Here is a 25,411-nt window from a genome sequence, read left to right on the forward strand (position 1 = left end):
ATCATATTTTAGCCACTGAATGCCTCCTATTCAAAGTCGCACAAAAAACCCTGAAAGGCAGCAATGCCACTAACACATTATTAAATCATGGATTTTCAGAATGAATGTGCCAGCATGTGTGTCCCCCACATCTTGTTTGAAGGATTTTACTGTTTCCTCATCACAGAGACTTCAGAGAAGAGCACATTCTGGTATGAATATGTGTGTGTGTGTGTGTGTGTGTGTGTGTGTGCACACATAGACACACATACTAATTCATGCCACCTACAGAGCCACATAACCAGAAAAAGGCAGAGAACAAAGTTAGCAAAAGCGACTTTAATCCTGACTTAATGACGGTGAATCCAGTCATGTGAAGTAAGGTGCACGCACGGAAACACACACGAATACACACACATACAGCACTCGGCCCCAGTTATCACAGGGCAGCAACAACACAGAGGTTTGCCTGTAGTTCAATGTATTGTCTTTTGACTGGGGAGCAGAGTGAGCCCATACACCATGTACACAAGCTAATAGTGTTAAATGTCAGAACAGAAGACATCGCAGTGTTTAACACTACTGTCATCTCTGCTTTCCTTTCCCTTCTACCCCTCTCATTAGTACATTTAAAAGACTTATATAACACTGTTCAACACTCGACAAAAACAAACAGTGTTATGCAATCCCTTGGACCTTGAGCTCTTCACACTCTCTCACACACACTCTCACACACACACACCTGCGCAGGGCACTGGGTGGCAGCTTCCCCGGGCTCCTGTCTGACGGTGTGCTGTAGCAGCTGCCCTGGGCCTCTGGCAGCTCCCCTTTCTCCCGAAGCATGGCGGTGGCTGCGGTGGAAATGATGCTAACGCCATCCCGCACCCGCGTGTCCAGAGGGTACTCCCAGTCATCGTAGGAGACGGAGATCATACCCAGAGGAAACATCTGAGAGGACAGATGAGAACATATTGTGTGAAAGATTCAATTAGATTTGTTTTAAGCATCCATATGTATCTCTTAAAGGTGTCAGCCAGTTGATTTATTGGTTTGGTGTGCCCGTTTCGCATTATTCACATCTGGTTATGAGAAAGGTGTGAATAGCCACAAACTGAATTGCTCATTCAGGTATGGCCTACATCTTGAAACAGGAAAAATTAAGCATTTGAGAAAAAAATGGTTCACTTAGTTTCTTAATATCATTTTACTCAAACAGAACGAGTACAAATAGAAAAATGCCAGCATGCTAGGCTGTCAATCTACTAGACATCTACTCTTGTTTATACATTTTAATTTCGATCCCAATGTGAATCGGTCCTTCTTCTTAAAGAAAGACAGAGGCCTCACATCCCAAAAAAGAGACTTCAGAATGATGGCCAGGAAAATAGAAGATTAAACATTTGAGAGTCTTCCGAGTAAATGTAAGCACATATTGGATATTTTTTCAAATTTGAAAGTGAGGAGAACATTTGAGCTGATTGTAATTTGAATTATTTATACACATAAGACTATCCTATTTAGATAATAGCTACCTTGCTGTCCTACAGTTTCGGAGTGAATGTGTATGCAACGCTTGGCAAACATCCTATTAAGGAGCGGAGAAAATGTTTTCAGAAAGAGATGAATAAAAACAAAGCAGTAAACAAAAAATCTGATACAATAGGAATTATTTGTTCCCAGTGAATATGAATTATCTCAATAATGTGTAAGGATCATGCTTATGGTTTCGTTGGGGAATCTTTGTTCATTTCTGGAAAAAATAAGACAAATAGATGGTTAGCTTAGCCTGGTACAAAGAAACATGGGGAAACAGCTAGCCTCCGAAAGTACCTACATCTGCTTTCCAGCACCTTTAGAGCTCATTTTGTTAAAATATTGTATCTAATTGGTTTAATCGGAACAAAAAAAGTGTCAAAACGAGAGGTTTTGTACTGGCTTTCTTGGTGGAGAGAAGTAACTGCCCTTGAGTCTTGCTTGATCAAATAGAAACTGTAAGAAAGTCGGGCACCCCGACAAATTGTCTTTTCTACAGAAAGGATTAAGCAAAACAAGATATAAAGTGTTGCTAATTGAGCTTTAGAGAGGCTGGTATGCAATTTCAATATCTATTTAACTCTGTATTTTATATTTCCTGTAGAGAATACAGGAGATCAAATATGACAGGAGAGGCAGCAGATGACCTGCAACGGCCTGGATTCAATATCCCTGCTCTTGTCAAACCTCTCAAAAGTGGCCACCTGTTACTACACATGGGGCCTCACTACCTCGGGGGTGAAGTCTGGGTTGCCAGTGGTGAGGCTGGACACAATCCAAATGTAACCGGCTCCTATCAGGCCCAAGGATCGAGCTTCCTCCATTATATACCTGTCAAGGAACAGAGTGAGATAATGAATACAGATTTGCTACAGAAAGGAAGACAGGAACAGCAGAAGAAAAATAAAAGACACTCACACAGCCTCATCCTTGGAGCAGTACAGCAGTATAACGGGACTCTGGATCCTCTTGAGGGCAATGTGTGATTTAGAGTTAGGGTCACCGTCTACAGCATCAAGAGTCACCACACTCTGCAGGTCCCAGCGTACAAAGCTGCAACAAAACACCATTAAATAATGCGCGGTACTTAATCCTGTCAGCTGCCGTAAATAAAGGTTGAAGATGAGATGAGAGTGTGTGTTTGTGGGGGAGTGTATTTATTATGTACCTGTGATCCACAGTTATCTTCAGTGTGCTGATGAAATCCTGGTACCCGGGGAACTTGGAAGTGACGATAGAAAATACATGCCAGTCATACTCCTCCATGATGGAGAGCATGAGCAGAGCCTCTTGCTGCAGAGCGGCACCGAACTGGAAGAACGTGGACTTCTCATCCTGCAACAACACACAGCAGCAGAGACAGTCAGCAGATTTGTCTGAGGAACTGAATTAAATTCAGAAAAGAACAAAAAAGAGCTGGAGTGAGTGCAAATCAGACTCAAAAACCCGGTGGAATTAAAACCATTTTCAATTTTGCAATCAGTGAGTCAGAACCGGAGAGATAAGAGAGAGAGTGTAAGCGCTAGAGAAACGAACGAGGGACAATGGGAAAGTGAGATACTGAGATTCAGTCAACAAGTGAGACTACACTGCAAGAGATTGACTGCTGGCAACAGGGGGCCCTAATGGTCGGAGATAACTGCCTCATAACTCACATGGTTGATACACTTCAGCCCAATACAAGTAGCTAATATAACAACAGCTGTGCATTGTCTCATTGCAAGCGAGCCAAATCCGAATGCTCAACCTGCTCGCTTATTCTGTCTGCTGATGTATTAATAAACTGTTGAAAATGAGTCATTAATGCTGAACATAATCTTCCTGTGGTACACTAACCGCAGAAGATATGGTGTCATTTTATAGCAGTCTCATTCAAAGCAGAGGATATCCTCTATAAACTGTGGCTCAAATGTTCCAGCATTTATTCACGATGCCACGTACAGGCAAATCATTTCGTCTCAGCATTTGAGGGAAACTGGGGGTCGGCCTGAGAGTGGGAGGCAGCAGCAAGCATTACCAAAGCCAAAGCACATATTTAACAGAATGAAACCCAGCGCAAGTGTGAAATATGTTGCTAATGATTGCAGAATGTATGTTTGCATAAAGTGTAAGCTGAGTTTCTCCCCGGGGACACAACAAATAGACAGCGACACAGCCAATCAACCAGAGAGGAGAAAGGAGGAGCAGACAGGGAGAAAAAGAAAAGGCTACAGGGGGGAGTGAGAGGGAGAAAAATGTTCCAGTCTTGAGAGGGAGAAAAATGTTCCAGTCTTGAGAGGGAGAAAAATGTTCCAGTCCTGAGAGGGAGATTGAGATACCTGCTGCAGAAAGAGGTGGAATAGAAGTGAGAGTCTCTGGAGAAAAGTTAAGAGAGATACAGTACGAACTTCAAACCTCACAATGTCCCTCCTGTTAACACACACACAAGCTTACAAACACACACACACACACACACACACACACACACACACACACACACACACACACACACACACACACACACACAAACAAACAAACACACACACAAACACACACACACACACACACACACACACACACACACACACACACACCACACACACACACACACACACACACACACACACACAAGCTTACACACACACACACACACACACACACACACACACACACACACACACACACACACACACACACACACACACACACACATACACACACACACACACCACACACACACACACAAGCTTACACACACACACACACACACACACACACACACACACACACACACACACACACACACACACACACACACAAGCTTACACACCACACCACACACACACCCACACACACACACACACACACACACACACACACACACACACACACACACCACACACACACACACACACCCACTGACATGCTCTGACATGCTCTGACACCCCTCTACAGAGGGCATCAAAGAGTGTGACACATTAAACTTCAAAGCCCACAGAAACACACATGGAGAATCAGCTGTCAGCTCCTGTCTCTGCCCCCACCACCTCCACCTTCATGTGTGTGTAAGAGTATGTGCATGTTGTTGGTGTGTGGTATAAAACCATAGTGTGCCTTTAGTGTCCCTCAGTTTAACAAAAAGCTCACAGCTCAGGCCATCACACACATAAAGCCCCCGCAGAGATTGAACTCCTCCCCCTCTCCACCGCTGCAGAAAAGAGAGGAGGAAATTGTTCTTCAAAAATATCTATCTCACTGTTTCCATCGGTGTGTGTGTGTGTGTGGCTTTATATTTTACTCAGAAGGGAAACATTTATCCTCTGTGTGGCAACAGGCATGTCGTCAGTTGTATGCAGATACAACACACAAGCACAGATACAAACATGCATCCACACCAACTCCCATGCAAGAGTCCAACCAACAAAACTAACTGTTGATTTTTTTAAGGAAAATTCCAATGAAGATCGGGAAGTGTCAGATTACATGTAACAAGATTACATTATCAGGATACAAAACTGTATTCCCATTAAAGTTACATACAAAAGGACAACATGTATTAGATTATATAGACCACTTTTAAGAGGTAAAAACCGAGAGTGAGTGCACATTGATGATGTCTGGACTACTGATATAGCAATATCTATAGGAAAAAAAAAGCTTTTAATACAAAGTAAGTATAGGCTATTATACAAAATATAAGGCTAGGTCAGTATATAACGTACTCTTATCTAATTTTTTTGTATGGCTTAAATTCAAGGACAGTTGTAATAGTGCATTAGGTCAGAGAATAGTGTGTAACAGTTTTTCTGACATAGTATATTTGTCATAACTACAGAATCAGCTTTCTATAAAGCAGATGGAGAAGCTACTAAAGGTACAACTCACAAAGACAATGTAGATATTAAGCCAAGCCGCTGGGATCTGCTCTTTGCTGAGGTAAGGGTATTTAAAGTCACCTTATTAAATGTACATTAGGTCAAGGCTGGACAAAGTGTTGCCTGTCATGGGATCAGAGTGCAATTATAATGCAACATCCTTATACCGACGCAGGGCATAATGATAGGACTAAGCATCATAGACTTAGGATATACAGGATATTTACAGTACATCTTAAGACATTTTGGGTAACTATTTTTGCCATTCTCCTTATTTTTCTCTTCACAGTATGTTTCACCTGAAGGTTTGTTTAAAACTTGTATGATTATGCGGCTACTATATAATAAGCTGGATTCATTGATCAAGCAAAAATGCCAAACATTTGCTGCTTCATGAATATGATGGTGTGTTGCTCTTTACTGCTGCCTTGGGTTTGGGATTGCTAGTTAGACAAAACACACATTTTTCTTCCACTGTGGGGATTTTACAAATTAAATGAATACCAACATCGATTTTTATATCAATAAAGTAAGCCTAATACAAACATACATTATCTTGTCTTCAACTACAAGTGTCCACTGAGGAGTCACATCAGGTGGTAAAAAGCGAGGGTACTGTACATCATAAACAGTTACTAATAACCCAAAATGGTGCTCAACAAAAAAACAGCCAATTAAAAAGTGAGATTGTAACAAATAACATACACTGAGGTGCTGACAAGACGAAGTTGTTGCAGAAGGTGGTACTACATGTCATACACACTCATAACATGCTTTTAACATTTACACCGTTATTATTAATAAATATATTATTTAAGCTCTCACAGTGGACTTTTTCACACACTTCCTTTTGAATACCTCCTCAATCTGAGGAGCAGAGGAGATGATGTAAGAGCAGATGAGAGGAAAGGATGGAGGGCAAGTGGGGAATTCAGAATGAGTCTTTTAAGAAGACTGAGAAGTGGAGGGGGGCGACGATAGTTACTGCTGGTTGCTGAATTATAAAGGATAAAAAGAGACGTTGACACAGACCTGCATCTTCTCATCAAATCACAACAAGTCCACCATGAAGCTCACATATGAATAATGCACAAATACCACACACACACACACACACACGCGCACGCACACACAAACGCACGCACACGCACACACACAAACGTATTTCCACATTTTAGCCCACATACCGTACCTAGAGATTTACTGATGACATTGTGCATCAATTATACAAATAAGTGAACTTCATGTAAAGTTTCAACTACACCCAGACGCATGCACACAGCGCACATACACACACAAATGGTCATGTGAACATGCACAAAGGCCCCTCAAAATATATCTTTACTCTTAAGCCGGCATTCCATTAAATAATAAACCACCAAAAAAAGGCATCTCACTTTTATATAGTCACAACACACACACACAACACACACACACAACACACACACACACACACACCAACACACACACACACCACACACACACACACACACACACACACACTACCACACACACACACACACACACACACACACACACACACACACACACACACACACACACACACACACACACACATCAAACTTCATTATTGTTTACAGCAATCAGATGAAGAAAGTATGAAGTGTGGGAGAGTTGTACAGATTCAGGCTAATGAGAAAGGAACTGACACATTTCTAGAAATCGTTGTGAGACAACATCATGTGGAGCTGAGTCCCACACGTAGTGAAGGTGGATACAAAGAGAGAATAAGCAGACAAATGACAGGGAACAATAATAGTAAAGCTGGTAGTAGGCAGATGACATTGGGCAGCACAAAAGAAGAGGATATAGCTAGTGTGCAGAATAATTAGATAAGGTGGTGATGAGGCCAGCAATGTGCAATATTAATATTTAATGCATAGGTCAGTTAGGATTGCGCAGCCACATTAAGTTGGCCTGACAAAGTACGGCCTCCAGATGCTACCAAGTACCATCCTGCTTAAGACTACACAAAAGTGCAAACAAACTAACATGGCAAATAAGTTCAGTGTCAACAAACTGATGAGTGCAAGGGTCATAGAAAAAATAAACCTCAGTACTTCTTATGCAAATTATATTCTGCCCACAGCTGAGTTGTAGTGAGAAACAACATCATTTTAGCCTGGAGAATTAAATATTAAAAATCATTGGCTGCACAGAGCAAACAAATGAAAATCAAAGTACCCGAGACTTCAGGCACAGGTAACACCCTGATTTACTATACACCATTAACATTTAAGATTATGCATGAGATCTCTAGAAAGCACATTTGAAATCAAGGTTATGATACAGTTATAGAAATGTCCTGTCCAAAGTATGAAAGTTATGTGAATATGTTCCACCAAGGTGAACATAAAATAATAAAATCACAGTTGAACTTCAGGTCATGGATGTCTAGTTGCGGAACCAAGCGGATATTCTCATGGGATTTTTTTAGAAGGTGAGTCTTAGGTGACTGAGAAAGGCAAATCATTATCTGTCCAAAACATAAAGGACTGCAGCTTTTAAAGGTGGTTTACTGGGTTCAAAAATACAATACTGTCAGATTATGTAGAATAGACAGTAAAATATTTAAATACAATTGTATTTGTGCCATTTCTTATCTAAAAAGTCTTTAATAAAAAGGTGTTGCAAAAAGATGGGTGGCCGTTATCAAAGTTGTATCTAGGTTTCCCTGTATTAATAACACAGAGGATTGCATTACGTTTCCATATAGTGGCATTGCTTATTTGGACACTTAAATGCAATACTGCCATCCCTTACATTTTTATTAACTTTCCTTCTATTACAAGTCAAGACATATGCCCTGAAAAATGATAGTGTGTTGAAAAAAATCAGATCAGTGTATCACAGAATAGCATAGGAGAGTATCTTAATACCAGTTGTAGTAGTCAAACTTGTGATGCTATCTTTAATACCTGACCTGAAACAAGATTAGAGCATGTGGGGTGATAGACAGCCTGTTTCTAGTATTTAAAATATTCTTAAAATCCAGGTTACCTCGGGTATTACAGCGGATATTTTTGTAAGCTAAATTCCATCTGGCAATGTTGGACCTTATCAGTGTAATTAGGATTAATTGGACTATGAGTAGGATATGTTAGAGTGAGGAAAGTTAGTCACACTTAAAAGGGGCTTGTAAAACTGCACGCTACACTGATAGACAGACACATTTTCTGCTGCAGCATAATTCTGTGTAAATTCTCAGCAGATGTTCTGCAAACCCCAGTGCTAACAAACACTGCTCTAAATCTGTCCACTAACAAAGAATTAGCTCAGGAAAGCCACTTACAAACAGTAGACTAGGAGAGGAAGCCGTTGTCATTTGACCAGCATCCGAAGTAGCATCCAGAATATCCGGAAAAAAAGACAAGAGAAGGGCTGTTTATGTTTTAAAAGCTCCCGTTTGCCATTAGGAGTTATACATGGTAAAGACAAATACCAAGCAATAACAGGTTTTGACCGGTCAAAGATAACCGCAGTTCATAATATATTTCAACCCAGTCTCACGGCATTTCGTGTTCACCAACACGATTTTAATCTATTGATTCGTGTTCACCAACACGATTTGCCCCTTTTTTTCGTGTTGCACAGCACGATTTTAAAAGCAATGTATTTCTACTGCCTGCAGCACGTCTTTTCTCCGGTCGGGTCGAGGAAGACCGGAAGCTGTGTGGTTCATAAAAACATGTTCTTACTCAATATCAAGCCACAGTTATTGCTTTTATTTGAATCGTATAATATCGGACTTTTGTTGCCGTCTGTGAGGAAAATAAATGGGGCTCAGAGCCTCAGGATACTGAAATCTGTATTTTTTAATTTGTTATTCTTTTCAAAATAACACACTGTTATTTACTCACCAATAACACACAATTATCCTTGCTTTTATTTATTGGTTTAATTCCATAATCTCTGGCTTTTTTGGCGTCAGACAGGAACTGAATTTCAAAATAAAAATAACCGGAAAACAGACGTAGGCATTTCGAGCGATTACCCAAGATCCTCAGCTATGGTTTTAAGATCGCTTATTGGATGTTTTAGCCGCAATGCATGCTGGGATTTGGTGTTTATATGATACGAAATCCGGAAAACATTTTAAAAGAATAAATAAGACTTAATTCCGAGCGCTCTTGCTTTTCTCTTTGAAAGTCATCACATAACGGCATTGTAATACACGGTTCGGCTGCATTGTATATTACAGATCTGCCGTAGTTCTTTATTTATAGAGCCCTGATGAGAAGACCTTTGGAAAAACTGAGAAAATGCCGGCCGAAACTGAATACTTGACGTGGATCATAAATATATTCAACAATTAAACAACATCTTCAATTTCTCTTCACACAATACGTCTCCTTGCAGTATCAACACTAATTCGGCTGACTTTTACATTTGATCTAATTCACAGATAGGTTATATTTACACCATAACGGTGCACAGCTGATATAAAAGGACTGTAGTTTTTAAAGATATTACTGATTTTCTTTGAATGTAAGAATGTAAATACTGAGTCTGAAATAGTATAGCAATATGCTGTAAAATTATGTGAAAGCATGCATAAAACTACACATCTTCAGATGTTGTACGAAAACACAAGTGTCCTACACTAATAATACAAAGTTATTATGGCTGTGTGCACCTCCTAGTGGTTAAAGCACGTTATTGAATTATTGTGTTTTATTTGATTAAAAAAATATTAAGAGTACATACTTTCATAGGGGGAAAGTATAAATATAGAATATAAAAAATCAAGAAGATACTATAAGTGATCTCTACAATAAAAACAGTTTAGTGCAGAATGTACAAAGATATTAATAGGAGGAGGTGCAAAACAGAAAAAACGAATTAACCTTTATTTAAACATTAAATAACAGATTAAGGTCTTCTTTTAAATAAGAAAAAAACTTTGGGGGTATCTATCTACAGATAAATATTAAGCCTGACAAGTACTTAACGTCTAATATATTGCTTTCCTGCAATGTTAACTATATTGAAGCACTATTTTAACTGATATTATACATATGAATTATACTCTTGTGCAGAATATGACAGTTTAATGGGTGGAGGTACACACATATTGATAGATGTCTTGTAATGCACTGTTGAGGAACCTGTGAACCAATTGTTTCATTCATTGCATAACTACACCGTAGTTGTGTATATGATATGTCAATAAACCTTTGAAAATCTTGAAAGGGGATGTGCAAAATAGCCATAATATACAGTCTTTAATTAACTATTAGTAGAGAATAACGAGTAATGAATATACTTTATTACTCGTTTCCATTCATGTCAATTGCAGATCGTCTTCTCAAGCACCAACTATCAAATATCTCTCCTGATTGTTGGCACTTGACAATCACCTTACCTGAATTTTACTCAGGTGTAACTAAAGTCTGATTTAAGGGTTGTTTATATTTCACATAATTAATCAGAATCTGCAAAGGAACTCAAATAAATGCAGTGGAGTAAAGATACCAGGTTAACCTCTGAATTGTAGTGGGAGTAGAATTACAAAGTAACAATGAGCTGTCCTGTGGGTATTAATGCTGCGCATTATGGACACAAGCGATTTTCACCCATTTATTAATTATATGTTTTACATTTGATAACACCAATGTGTTTAATACGGGCAACTTCTAATTGTGGGGAAAACGAAAAACGTTCAGTAGAGACGTCCCATAGAACATTTTGCGAAACACAATAGCCAGCATGTGTAGTTCTGGGGGGGCGTTCGATTCCAGTTTTGGATAGTCTGGCGTGGTTTCGTTCCATTTCACACAGCTGTTGACGCTCTGCGTACCTTACGGGGACTGTAGTCCTAAACGATAGCTGGGGATTATGGGTAGTGTAGTGTCTTCGGCCATCCTAAACTCAGAAATGTTGACAATCGCAATGATGCTCGAGAATGTCCCTTATAGGCCTACGTCTGTTTCCGGTTATTTTTATTTTGAAATTCAGTTCCTGACGGACGCCAAAAAAGCCCGAGATATGGAATTAAACCAATAAATAAAAGCAAGGATAATTGTGTGTTATTGGTGAGTAAATAACAGTGTGTTATTTTGAAAAGAATAACAAATTAGAAGGAAAAAAAGATTTTAAAAAATACAGATTTCAGTATTCTGAGGCTCTGAGCCCCATTTATTTTCCTCACAGACGGCAACAAAGTCCGAAATTATACGATTTAAAATAAAAAGCAATAATTGTGGCTTGATATTGAGTAAGAACATGTTTTTTATGAACCACACAGCTTCCGGTCCTCCCACGACCCGACCGGAGAAAAATACGTGCTGCAGGCAATAGAAATACATTGCTTTTAAAAATCGTGCTGTGCAACACGAAAAAAGGGGCAAATCGTGTTGGTGCACACGAATCAATAGATTAAAAATCGTGTTGGTGAACACGAAATGCCGTGAGACTGGGGTTGTATATTGAGTAGGGCATCTGGAGACTATATTGAATCTTGCCTTTTCGTAAGAGCTATTGTGAATGGGTGGGAATAGAGTGATTAATGTGACAGGTATTGAAAGTATTTTGGCACAAAAAGAGAAACCTACACATAAACATTGATTTCTTGGTGTTTTAATTATTCTACGGATTTTTCAGGAACAAGTAAACTGCTTTGTAATCAGCTTGATACAAACGTGTAACATCAAACAGCATTATTTGAACGTAGCTGAGAGCTGTGAACAGGGACAGCAACCTCGACAACCTCCACAGCAGAGACAGTTGCATTAACATTTTCTTGACACTAACAGAATGTAAAGGGCTGGTTCATCAATAGGCTAACAAGCAGCGGCCCCTCAAGAACTGAAAGCTCTTCAGTTTAAGAACACAGAGACAGGTCCCAAAGCCCACATCCACTATCCGAACATACTTTCTACATCCCCAGGATTGACAGAGCTATAACATTTAGCATGCAGACATCGGCCTCCCAATGCCAACAAAAGGCTACTTTAGTATTTAACAAGAGGTAAGTCCCAATGCTTAAATCTACTGTAGTATTTAACAGCCTCACACTCCCCAGGCAAACGCAGAATAGCATTTAACATGGAGCAGAGCCCCCAAGCTAGCAAAGGCTAGCTCAGACTAGTGAACCATTAGATCTCACCGCTAACTTTGACAAGCATGTAATGGACAAGCGTTGCGGCCATGGACTGAGAAACAGCGAACAGCACTACGACACAACCTCAGAATGGATATGGGACTTAAATGCAGCACGTCTCCTGACACTTGGAAAAACATGTTCCTGCTTCCGACCAAACACTTACTTTTTCCCACAGAAAAGTTTAAAAGAGTCTTATGTTATTTTGCTTCGGAGATATCCAGCACTCAAGCAGACTTTCTGGATAGGTCGGTATTTCGGTAGAGTTGTTAACTGCGTGACAGAAAGTGATGGAAGCAAAGTAGAAAAATACCTCTCCTCAAAACAGTGATGGGTTTTTATGGACATGGTTGGTAATGCAAAGAATATAAAAGTCTTCTGCTTTTATACTCAATTGTTGGCACAAAAATGCTCAAGGCAGCACATCCCATAAATAAATGAAGAGTCTGGTTGAAAAGATTTGAATCAGACGAATCTGAGATTTTATTTGATAATTTATATTTTGGAAAAATGATATATGGTTTGAAAAGGTATGTCGTGTTTCAATTGTCGGGTGCAATTCCAAGCTCCTGAAATTGCACAACTCAAACTTCCCTATTGACAACAAGTGGAATTCACACCATACTGTGTTGGGAGAGTTACTATAAATTCATTACTATCAAAATGTGAGCCCTAAATACTCGACAGGTTTTTGGTTGGAGTGAAAAGTGTTCTTTTGCTTAATAGATTCAGATCTTTATTGCCTTGTTATGCCTCAGAGAGTTAACCTCTCATCGAGACACTTAATTTGTGTCTAGGATGTGCTGCCGTGAGCAATTATTGTGCATAACATTTAAGTGGAATTCTAGTTTAATTTTAATTTTTTCCCCCATTGCTATTGCTATCCCAATTGGACAAATCCTCCGTCAACACCAACTCCAGTTCCACTGTTATGCTGATGACACGCAGCTCTACCTCTCAACAAAATCAATTTCTCCAACCACACACTCCCAGCTCAGCACCTGCCTCACTGACATTAAAATTTGGATGCAAAACAATTTTCTAAAACTTAACTGTGACAAATCGGAACTTATAATCATTGGCCCAAACTCACTTACCCGCTCAACCCAAGATTTTTCTCTTACCATCGATGGCTCCATTGTCAACCCCTCCACTCACATCCGTAACCTTGGCATCATCCTCGACCCCGCCCTCACTTTCCTCCCTCACGTCAACCAGGTCACAAAAAAACGCATTCTTCCATTTAAAGAACATCGCCCGCATTAGACCCTCCCTCTCATCGACCGCTGCTGAAACTCTGATCCATGCCTTGATAACATCCCGACTGGATTACTGCAACAGCATACTTTTTGGATCACCTGCATTCACACTAAAAAAACTTCAATATGTCCAAAACTCAGCTGCCCGCTTGCTCACCTCCACCCGACACTCCGACCACATCACCCCTATCCTCCATGACCTCCACTGGCTCCCCATCAAACACCGCATTGACTTTAAAATATTACTTTTCACTTTCAAAGCCCTCAACAACCTTGCCCCCCCCTACCTCTGTGACCTCATCCAACGACACACCCCCACCCGTCGCCTCAGGTCTGCTGAAGCTAACCTACTGCAGCCCATCAGGACAAAGCTCCGGACCTGGGGTGACAGGGCCTTCGCTGCAGCCTCCCCCACACTCTGGAACTCCCTCCCCAGTCAGATCCGCCAACACTCTCACATCATTCAAACAATCTCTCAAAACTCACCTTTTCACTCTTGCCTTCAACTCCTAATCAACTAACCCCTTGCCCTTATTCCTCCTAGCTTAGCACTTTCTACTTTTGTTGTTATTTTTGTTTTACTTGCTTGTAAGCGCTTTGAGCACCAGGAAAAGCGCTTTATAAATGTAATGTATTATTATTATTATTTATTAATGTCCATAAAAACTGAGAACCCACCGCTGCCTCTGCCACAGAGGAACTAATACACTCTGTTCTACTGAAGGTTTGCTCTAATTATCTCAGGAAAGTCATAGACTCACATTTGCTTTCCAAATTCATTAAAAACAGTTTGCAGACATATTGCTGCCTTGAGAACGAACAGCCATCCATCATACCCACGTAATATATTTATTTCCCGTCAGCGTGTCATTTGAAAATCTTTACAATCTTTGTCAGTATTTCTTTTGTGTTGCAAAAACCAATTATCAGATACTAATACGTGATGAGATTATCAAGAGATTAGTGATTTGTTAATCCAGTGTCACACTCCTGGTAACGCGTCAGATATATGTTTACAGAGGTTAAACCAGGTAGAAAATGTATTTCCAGATAACCTTCAACTTTGTATCTTATCCGAGAGTTTGATATGTTATATAATGCATTTACTGCAGCTGCTAATATTTCAGTTCATGGATAAAAGCAGTTTTGTTTTTAATAAATGAGGAATTATTCATTTTCTAATAATCAGTGAGTGGATGGTCAATTGTAGTGAAAGTTAGTATAAAACAAATTTATATATTTGTGTGTGTGAAGTGTTGATACTTCAGAGTATATTGAATGAAAAAGGGAAACTGGTAAATAAACAATAATGACTGTAGAGTAAATAGAGAGCAGTTGTCAGACACTGACAAATAAATCATACAAATATGCAAGAGAAAAAACCTAATTTGAGGCTCTGACTGAGAAGCAAAAACACACATTTAAAAAAGAATTAAATAAGCAAAGCTTACTAATGCAGATTTTATAAACACCATTAAGCCTAATCAGGACAGCAACAAAGCTTTCTAGTGTTTGGATTGATCAAAATGTAAACTTGAGCACAGGTTCAAGTTGAGTCAGGTTAATGTTCTCATTGATACGGTACGTTTTTGATAAATAACCTATGGAAAAGGAGACGTGGTTTTGAGCTGAATTTAAAAAACACTGTGTGTGTTCCAAGAAACAATCCATCAAGTATGCCCTATAAATCAGGAGCCATACTCTGCACTGCTGACTCTCTCACATATGCTGCTTCATCAGCGTGTGAAGAATCAACTAGAATATTACGAAGAAAAGACGTAATTATGTGGAGGACGTAAATAGATTTCTAGCAGAACTTCAACAAAGCACATTTTATAGGATGGCAGAAGTAAGCTTGCTGAGCTCCGATAGCTAAATGTGTCTCCTGAGTGGTAGCCGATGGTTGTGCGCTCGGCTGGTCCTGCCTATCCAAGTGTCAGAATGCGGCTCACGGCAGAGGCTAATCACAACACCTGTTTAGAGGAGATTACTGCAGGATCCGCCAGAATGCTGAGAGGCCTCTGCTTTATTAAAAGGGAAGTGTCTGTCCAGGCTGTGACATCTGCACACACACACACACACACACACACACACACACACACACACACACACACACACACACACACACACACACACACACACAACACACACACACACACACACACACACACACACACACACACACACACACACACACACACACACACACACACCACACACACACACACACACACACACACACACACACACACACACACACACACACACACACACACACGCACGCACACGCATCTGTGTGGCAGAAAGAGAATAGGAGGCACGCGGCTGTATGTGTGTGTGCTGTTAGAGTAATAATAATGGTCTGACTTATAGAGCTTCAGAGAGAAAGAGATGTTAATGTTGTTTCATCCCCCTACATTGAAAATTAATGACACAGCCAACCCTATTCCTCCCTCGATTTCTCTCTTCCCCCACCGGTGAATGAATTTAAAACAGCTCAAGAACTGAGCAGCACCCAGCATCCTTCTCCCTGCTCTGTCAGCCTTCATTGGCAAATCAAAGAATAACCAGTTTGATATTTATAGCCGAAGTGCCTTTGGGTGAAAAGAATCCCACTCTCACTCTCTTTCTTTCTCTTTCACTGTCTCTCTCAACCCACTGACGGTGACTTCGTTGGACTTTGGAAACCTTAGGCCTGGTGTAAAAATGGCACCAAGCGGTGAGTCAGCCCATCCCAGTTGACTACCTCAGCTTTGTTGATTGCTGGACCTGGCTAAGCAGGCCAAGTGCCTCAGGTGTGAGAACAGGACAGCCAGTCGGAGATGAGGTCAGGGCACTTCTCCAGTGGAATCTGGCTGGTGTAGAAATACCACGAGCCAGAAGATTTTTTTTAGCTTTTAGAGAAGAGCTGCAGGCCCTGCTGAATACTTAAACATTGGTTTATCCCCATTTTGGTTAAAATTACATTAACCCAGTGTTTTATAAGTAAGCTGTTGACAGCAGAGGCATAATGTTTACGAAATACCACAGAAGATGTTTATACAATGACACAGGCTTCCAGAGGGCATGGTCGATGGGTGCAGGGTGAATTCTGGGAGGAACGCTGAAAAGTGGTGAAGGTTTTTTTTGCAGAGATTGTTTGCGGGGAGAAAGGGGGGGGGGGGTTAAACAAATCACTAATTCTGCAGAGGAAAGAAAAACGGCAGCTGAAGGGGGATTCATTCATTATATATAAGCCTTACTCAGGTCTGTGTAAGCCTTTTCATACCAAAAACACTCCCACGACACTATTGTGCAGTCGCTCTCACTTTTTGAAATACACACGTACAAATCGTGTTGCTACGTTTATTTAAACCATTCAGCAACAGGCGTTAATCCTCTCATTCCCACCGTTGCTAAATTTGCCCTACTGTTTCCCCAATTTAACTCCACCACTGGTCTCCTCTATTCCCCATCTCCCCCTGCTCCTCTCTCATCCCCCGTCTCCCCTGCTCCTCTCTCCTCCCCGTCTCCCTCCTCTCCTCTCTCCTCCCCTCCCCAGTACAGCTACTTGTTCTCATCGCTTTTGTTCACACGACAGTCGCCATCCACTGTTACCATGGCAAATCAATGGTCAGTCTACAGATGGGAGCAGATTCATTGCGCACAAACTGACACGCACACACACACACACACACACACACACACACACACACACACACACACACACACACACACACACACACACACACACACCACACACACACCACACACACACACACACACACACACACACACACACACACACACACACACACACACACACACACACACACACACACACACACACACACACACACACACACACACACACACACACACACACACACTTTGCTTCCCGCTTTGGCATTCCACCATACTGGTAATGGATAGGTGTTGATGTTCAGCATGATTGAGTGCACACATGTGTGTGTGTGTGTGTGTGTGTGTGTGTGTGTGTGTGTGTGTGGATGTATGTGTATGCGGTCAAAGATCAGATAATTAAATCTATTTCCTTTACTAATTAAAGGAAGGCAGTGCTCCCCAAGGAAAAGAGAGCATACCGAATGTCAGGGCAGGGTGTGTTAGAAGTGATAACCCCACAAACACACACACACACACACACATACAAACTCTCAAATGCACACATTTATTTTGGCGGTGTGTATATTATTTCTGCTGTGCATCCGTAGGGGTGGGTTGTATGTGTATAGATGTGTTTGTCCATCAGTGTACGACTGTACGTTCACAAAGTTAGAGTTAGAGCAGCTACATGGCAGATGCTTCAAGCCAGTGGCTATTAGACAGCAGAGCAGAGATAATAGGCTACGGCTGCCATTACCTACTACGCCCTATTAGCCAGTGCCCAACCTGGAGACAAACAGACAGACACACACACGGGGTGTACTTGCGCGCTTGTATTTTTATATTCTGTATCTGTGGGTGTGCATGAGTGCGCTCTATTGGACAGTGCAAGCTTGGAGAGATAGATGAGAGGAGAAGGGAGGAGACAGGAGCGATAGAGAGGAAGGATGGAAGGGCTAATTTACCAGGCCTCCTATTAGTGAGACAGATCTTTTTCAGATTGGGAGGGGAGGTCAGGCAAGACTGGGAGAACGGGAGGAAGTAGAGGAAGTGCTAACACATTCAGAAAACAAAAGTGCATTACAGTCCATGTAAGCAAGAAGATGAGCTGAGAAGTGACAGGGAGAGTGGAGGGGAGGCAGGGTAGAGTGACAGAGAGGGAGACTAAGAGAAAAAAGAGAGATATGCAAGAAAACCCCCTCCATGTGACATTCAATAAAAAAGAAACAAGAGAGACACCTCAGTTCCAATATCTGACTGTCTCCGTTGACGTTTCCTGGTGTGCATGCGTGTGCTGAGGAGAGTGCGAGTGTGACACATATCACATGCCGGCTCTATATATCCATCTGTCTATCCATCCACCCCTCCTTCCATCCTTCTGTCACCAGCCGGTTTGATGCTGCAGTTCTCCGTGCAGACTTTGCCAACGCGGCTGCTCGAGTGGAGAGCCGCGCAGATCAGGATGGAGGCTCTAGTGCTACTGACTGGGGGGTTACTCCACAGAGCCGCATAGAGAGGGGGATTTGGTGGGGTGGGGGAAGGATGATGATGATGATAATGATAATCAGGCACTGTTCACTTCACATCCCCTTCTCCCTTTCCTCCATCTCTCTGCCTCCCTTCCTGCTCAAGACTCTTTACAGAAGTTTGAGCCACTGGGAGATCATTAGCACATGATCAAACCCCAACACTCACTGTCCACACACACACACACACACACACACACACACACACACACACACACACACACACACACACACACACACACACACACACACACACACACACACACACACACACACACACACACACACACACACACACACACATACATAATCACACGTACACTTAGAGAAAGAGTACACAGACCACACACACCCACACAAAAAAAGGAAATGGGGGCACACAGAAGAGCACTGCAGCTTGAAATCCAAAACACAGAGCAAGGGAGACAGTGTGTAACCTTTTGTGTGTGTGTGTGTGTGTGTGTGTGTGTGTGTGTGTGTGTGTGTGTGTGTGTGTGTGTGTGTGTGTGTGTGTGTGTGGATGTGTGGATGGGAGAGGTGAATTCAAAAGCAGTCGAATGAGATTTTGGGAAGAAAAAGGATTCATTGAGCATTATTTCTTCATTTGAAGAGGGACAAAAACTGTCTGCACCCCCTAATCTGAAACAGAAAACACACATTTACTTCAACAGACTTGACAGACGTGTGCGCATACACTTCGCCACATGCACACAAACTGAGCCTCCGCCCACACATCACAAGCCCATTCAATGACTCCCAGCAGCCTTTCTCTCCTACACTGTTTCTAGCACACAGATAAAGAAAAGTTGTATTCACACACATGCACGCAGAACTTATATTCTTCTCTCCCGCTTTCTAGACAAATGCATTCATGCATGCACGTACATGCACTGCAGCACCCAGACATGCACACACACACACACACACACACACACACACACACACACACACACACACACACACACACACACACACACACACACACACACACACACACACACACACACACACACACACACACACACACACACACACACACACACACACACACACACACACACACACACACACACACACACACACAGTCACAGTCAGTCTCTCCATCAGGAGTGTGTTGAATTATTCAGTCTGAGGGAAGTACACAAGACTGGAGTGTATTCAGCACTGGCCTCAGGGCCGGCCTCTGCTCTAAAAGCATGATGTCATAGTCAGCTTTCTCCTCCTGTCCCTCGCCTCATTCTTTTTACCCGTCGCCTTTTAAACCATCTCCCCCTTGCTATCATTAGATGGCTCAATTTGGCTTTGATGGAACATTTGATGCTTGATTGAGTCAAGAAAATCCACGATGTGTTTATCCAACCAAGCATATGTGCAAACAAATAAAACAGTTTAAGAAGAAGTTTAAATAGTAATAAGAGTTGTCGTGCTTTAAAAGTTTATTATAAACTGTCAGACTAGCCATGCACATTTTTTCTTTCCACTTCTTTCTCTTCTAATCTCTACCTCATTCGTTCCATCTCATCCTTTTTTTCAACCCTCGCTCCCCTTCCTTCTGCAGGTTTGCCAGCTGTTCTGCTGATCCACCGAAGCCTCCCTCAGATGTAGGTCACTCTCTCAATTAAGGCAATTAGCAGAAGCCGGGTGAGACTGAGAAAGAGCCGCTCTCATTACAGCAACAGGAGCCATAGACCCGCATCACAAGCATAGCACTTAACACTCCACTTGGCACCTGCATTAGCCCTGCCTAGCGCCAATCTGCCAGTTTTGGCGCTAGGTAAGAATGAACTTGTTCTAGCACTGAATGTGCCCCCTACTGAAGGAACAAAGCACGCCGTTTAAAACAGTATTCATACTAGATTAGTTTTACGCTGTGATTTCACGGTTCGTTTAAAGGATAAAGTATCTTCTCTGGTCTGTCATAACTGCACAACTTTTAAGTAAGAAAACCTCAGGAAACTCATCACTGCGGAGAGGAGAGAGTCACACCTCACGGAAGCGATGCTTGTCTTTGAGGTCAAGCATCTTTCCGCCTCCAGTACATGTATAATGACAATCTGCTAGCTGCCACACAGGAAACCCATTATTCAGATTATGGTGGTGTCACTTTGAACTGCATTGCTATTATCAGATGACATTTGAGTGTGTTGTTCCTGTATCATTTTTCTTTTTACATTTTCCATATACGCTCCACCAAGGCTGAGTTAATACACTTTTTTATATTGTTTTGTTACACACGCTGTTCCTAAAGGTAACAAATAAACTTCAAAACAGACACATGAACACATGAACTGTCAAGAATTAAAACTATATATTAGTCTGGTAATACCATTAACAGAATAGAGCATTGAAACTAATCACACGTGGAGAGGAGATAGTTGGACATGTGATGTCAGCATCTGCAGTGTGCTGATCTGTGATTCAATCTTTTCGGATGTGTCAGGCTTGTAGCACCGCCGGCCATAATTAATTGGCTGCACTCGTGTAGGCCTCCCTCAGATTAGTCCAATCCAAATCTTCTGCTAGCTAACCTCGTACCAATAACAGCTGATTAGTCCTGGTCTGGAGAACAATGTTCTGGGATGCATCACCATCAGCGAGCCCAGCAACACCTCTGGCCATCATTAAACTGCTGCAGCGAGGTAGGCCATTTTGTTCCATATTGCTCATATGCTCCACACACTCACACACAATAACACACTGCTGGGGTGCAATTAATAATGGTTTAATTTTGTTTATGACATCACATGTTCACGTAATTATGATACATTTCTTTCCTCCGAACTGATTCATATAAAAAAATTGCAATCGTGCAGCTCAGCTATTAGGTCTGTTGAAATTTAAATGTTTTAAATTACCCGCACAAAAGTAATACTTAAACCTCTTTTGTCCAATACTGAATAAGTAATACTGGGCAACGGGACATTAAGCTGAGGAAGTACGTTTGCACTGTGTATATTTCACGAGACACGTGGTTGGCGGTGTTATTCTATACACGACACCATTACCATTCTGTCTATGCAGCTTTAGTTTAGGCTTAGCGACTATAGAATAACCATTTAATTGTATTTGGTGCCTTGAGTCTATTTGCAAGTCTGGATCATTACCGACATTATCCTCTTTGTTGTGGGACTAATTTAAATATTTTCTCACTGTCACAATGTGGACTTAATATTACATTATTGGGAGATGCTGAGGAACAGGTTTAACCAGGGGCGTTTCTTGGACCTGGAAACATTAGGGGCTTAGCCCACAGTGGCGGCCAGATATTTTTCTTTTGGGGGTGCTGTGGGGTAGCTTGACGTTTCATAGAGGGTGCTCAAACATGTAGGGTTTCCCATTAAGGTACCGGGCACTACAGTGGAATTGTCTACTGCAACACTCCCCACACACACATACACAGTACACCCACGACTCTTACAATGAAAGCTCGATAATCAGCTCAGGGCATATAGGTGTAAGCAGGGGTAAAGTGCTATTTTTTGGCGGACCTCACCTCCTTCGGGCAAGCTTCTCCAGGAAGATTTTTTTTTTTAATATTGAAGTTAAAAGCATCAATCTGGTGCACTTTGAGAGCAAAATTAAGAGATCTATGGATAGCCTACATCTCTCAACATCCATTTGAAACAGAACTGTAAACAGATTTTCTTTTTCTTTATGGATATTTTACTAATCACTCCCCTTTTAAACTGCATTCTTGTTTTACTGTCATATAGTATTTCATAACTGTTTTTCATTTATTCTCTTATTTTTTTTATAACTATAATGATCGTATGAAGATGTGCCTCGGAAATAATCTTTTGAATAATTCGTGACCAAACCGTTTGAGACCCACTGAGATAGCTTAGACTAAAGTTAACTATCTAATTCTAAACACTCAGAGAGTCCTTTAGCTCACCTGTGTCTCTCAGTCTGACAGGAGAGGACTCTCCTCCAGCAGCTTGTTGTGGAACAAACAGCTCCTTATGTCCGTTAGTGCAGCTAGCTAACCAGATGCTATCAACACGGTCGCTGCTGGCACCGGTGCGCTCTCTCTCTCGCTCGCTCAATCACAATACATGTGCTATTGCCACACACACACAGAGCCGAGCTTGAATGACACAAGCACACGTTTATTTCCATGCAACTCTCTGATTGGTCTGGTGTCTTGCCTCTGTTGCATTCACTGAACACGGGAAATTGCACTCCTGCCGTCCTCTCTAGTGTAATGATGAGGTTCAGGTAAAGCACGGTTATATTATTGAGGGAGAATTGTCCGAGGCTACAGAAAAAACATTCGGGACATCCCAGGCCAGGCAACGCTACTGGGTTTAACCATTTTGTTGAATATGCCTTTTTTAAACATTTCTTAAGACTTTATTGTCATGGTTTTGGTGTACCGTAAGAAGTGTATGGCATAGTTTTGTGGGCTGTGTTTAAAACCAAAAAGCGTTTTCTATTGATAGTAACTTGGCTTTTCCAACGTGGTGGGTTTGTGCAGGGTGTCCAATTATTAGTTTGCAGTGTTTTATCTTCATCACCCTAGCAGCTCACTTGGAACCTGAGCTGAAGCACCACATACTACATGCTACCCACATATTTTGCAAATGGAAAACCAAAAAAGAAGAGATTTAGTTAAGTGCAGTTATGCTGTAGAGTATGCAGTGGAAATGTGGCATAAGACACCTTATAAAGTAATCTTTGGAAGGTGACATGGTAAACAGATTTGAACCAAAATGTGAAACTATATACTACCGATTGGCAGAGTGAGGTTGAAGTCTCTGTCTCACTTAAGATGTTTATGTTTAATATGTCGAGGTTGAAAGCAAATTAAAAAAGCGTCTGGTAGAATTAACGGTTGTGCGTGTGAGCACAAACGATCTGCTGTTTGGCAGTGATGAGCTGCTGCAGTATCTTTACACTATTAATCATCTTCCCCATGACTAACACTGATGGTGTCATGCAAGTACAGCCCGAGACAGGCCACACACACACGTACTGTAAATCTTCACATCCATCTCCCTCGCTCTTGTTCTTTCTCTCTTTCATCCACTCAAATCGCCTCGTACTTAACTGTTACCATATATGGTTCAATTATTCTACAAGCCCTCTCAATCACCTCTCTTTCTCTCCACACTTCCTCTCTCTCTGCTCTCTCTTCCTCTTGAACATCTAATATCACTGTGATCATCTGTGTTTTCTCCATCTTTCTCTTTCTCCCTCTCTCTTCCCCATGTGTCCCCCTCTCCTCCCCTTTGTCTCCCTCATCATTCCTCTTGCTGCTGCTATTGCCTCCCTCATCCTCTCCCTTTCCCTCTCCCTCTCTGATCTGCTCTGAGAGTGTTATTTATACAGCAACAACCCACGCAGAGTAGAGCAGAGCAGAGCAGGGATGGGAGTTTGACTTACCAAAGTGGGCATCACCTCAGAAACACAACAAAACTATTCTCTCCTTTACTCCATCTTTCCTTACACCGCTCCGGTTCTGTCTCTTTATCTCATCACAACTTCACGGTTCATACTTTCTGACTGACACAACATATTTAATAGTTCAATAGCAGGCAGCAGCTGAAATGGAGGATTGAGCATCAGTTGCAGATCCACTGCTGACTGAGGAGATAAAAAGTAAAATATTAAACATACTAAATTCAAGGAATGCTAAGCATCCTTACTAAGAAAGGATGCAATATGGAAGAGTTTAGGGTTAATGTGAATATATATGTAAATAAACACTCGTAAAATAATATTAAAAGGGTTGTATTTGAAAGCATCTTTCATGTTATCTAAAAAGAAAATGGCTTTGTCATTTTCTGTCATTTCCTGATTTGGACATGAATTATGTAAAGTGAGTCAGAGCTCTGTATGGAGGTCAGAGGAGTGGGACTATGACTCAAAGGTTGCTGGTGTGAATTATTGACTGGCTGGGAAAATCTCATGGAAAATAACATGCATTCTCACTCAACTTCATCTGGATAGAGTAGAAAAATAAATCCCACTGCCTACCTTTAATAACATGTCTCCCACACTCTTCCCCTCTCATCTGTAGTCTTATTCAGATGAACTCAGAATATTTTTCTCTTTCTTTCTCTTTCATTTCTTGACAATGTCATATCTAGTTGCCAAATCCAGGCGCTAAATGTAATATTAGCATACATACTGAAAAGCTTCTTAGTAGTATAATCCATCCATCCATCCATCCATCTTCTCCCGCTTATCCGTGGTCGGGTCGCGGGGGTAGCAGTTCCAGCAGAGAGCCCCAAACTTTCTTTTCCCTGGCGACATCAACCAGCTCTGACTGGGGGATCCCAAGGCGCTCCCAGGCCAGCGAAGAGATATAATCCCTCCACCTGGTCCTAGGTCTACCCCTTGGTCTCTTCCCAGCTGGACGTGCCTGGAACACCTCCCTAGGGAGGCGCCCAGGTGGCATCCTAACTAGGTGCCCGAACAGCAGACATCGTTCATTAACTAACCCATATGTTTCCATATCGATTAATACATCAACATTTATTTTGGTTCAATTCATTGTTAATATATCATTTTCTTCGCATGTCTAAGATC

At 41.5% G+C, this 25,411-nt stretch overlaps 1 protein-coding gene across 1 annotated transcript in view; it reads right to left on the bottom strand.

The window, feature by feature from the left end:
- The window catches only part of grin2ab (glutamate receptor, ionotropic, N-methyl D-aspartate 2A, b), a 102,571-nt gene that overhangs the window by 27,831 nt on the left and 49,329 nt on the right, over positions 1–25,411 (bottom strand). Inside the window, exons 5-8 of the mRNA XM_034231245.1 lie at positions 2,681–2,847; positions 2,431–2,565; positions 2,244–2,343; positions 722–927 (exon numbers count right to left, since the gene is read on the bottom strand). Coding sequence (XP_034087136.1) covers positions 722–927; positions 2,244–2,343; positions 2,431–2,565; positions 2,681–2,847 — 608 coding nt within the window. The remainder of the gene's footprint in view (positions 1–721; positions 928–2,243; positions 2,344–2,430; positions 2,566–2,680; positions 2,848–25,411) is intronic.

Source organism: Gymnodraco acuticeps, unplaced genomic scaffold, assembly GCF_902827175.1.
Source record: "Gymnodraco acuticeps unplaced genomic scaffold, fGymAcu1.1, whole genome shotgun sequence".
NCBI lineage: Eukaryota > Metazoa > Chordata > Actinopteri > Perciformes > Bathydraconidae > Gymnodraco > Gymnodraco acuticeps.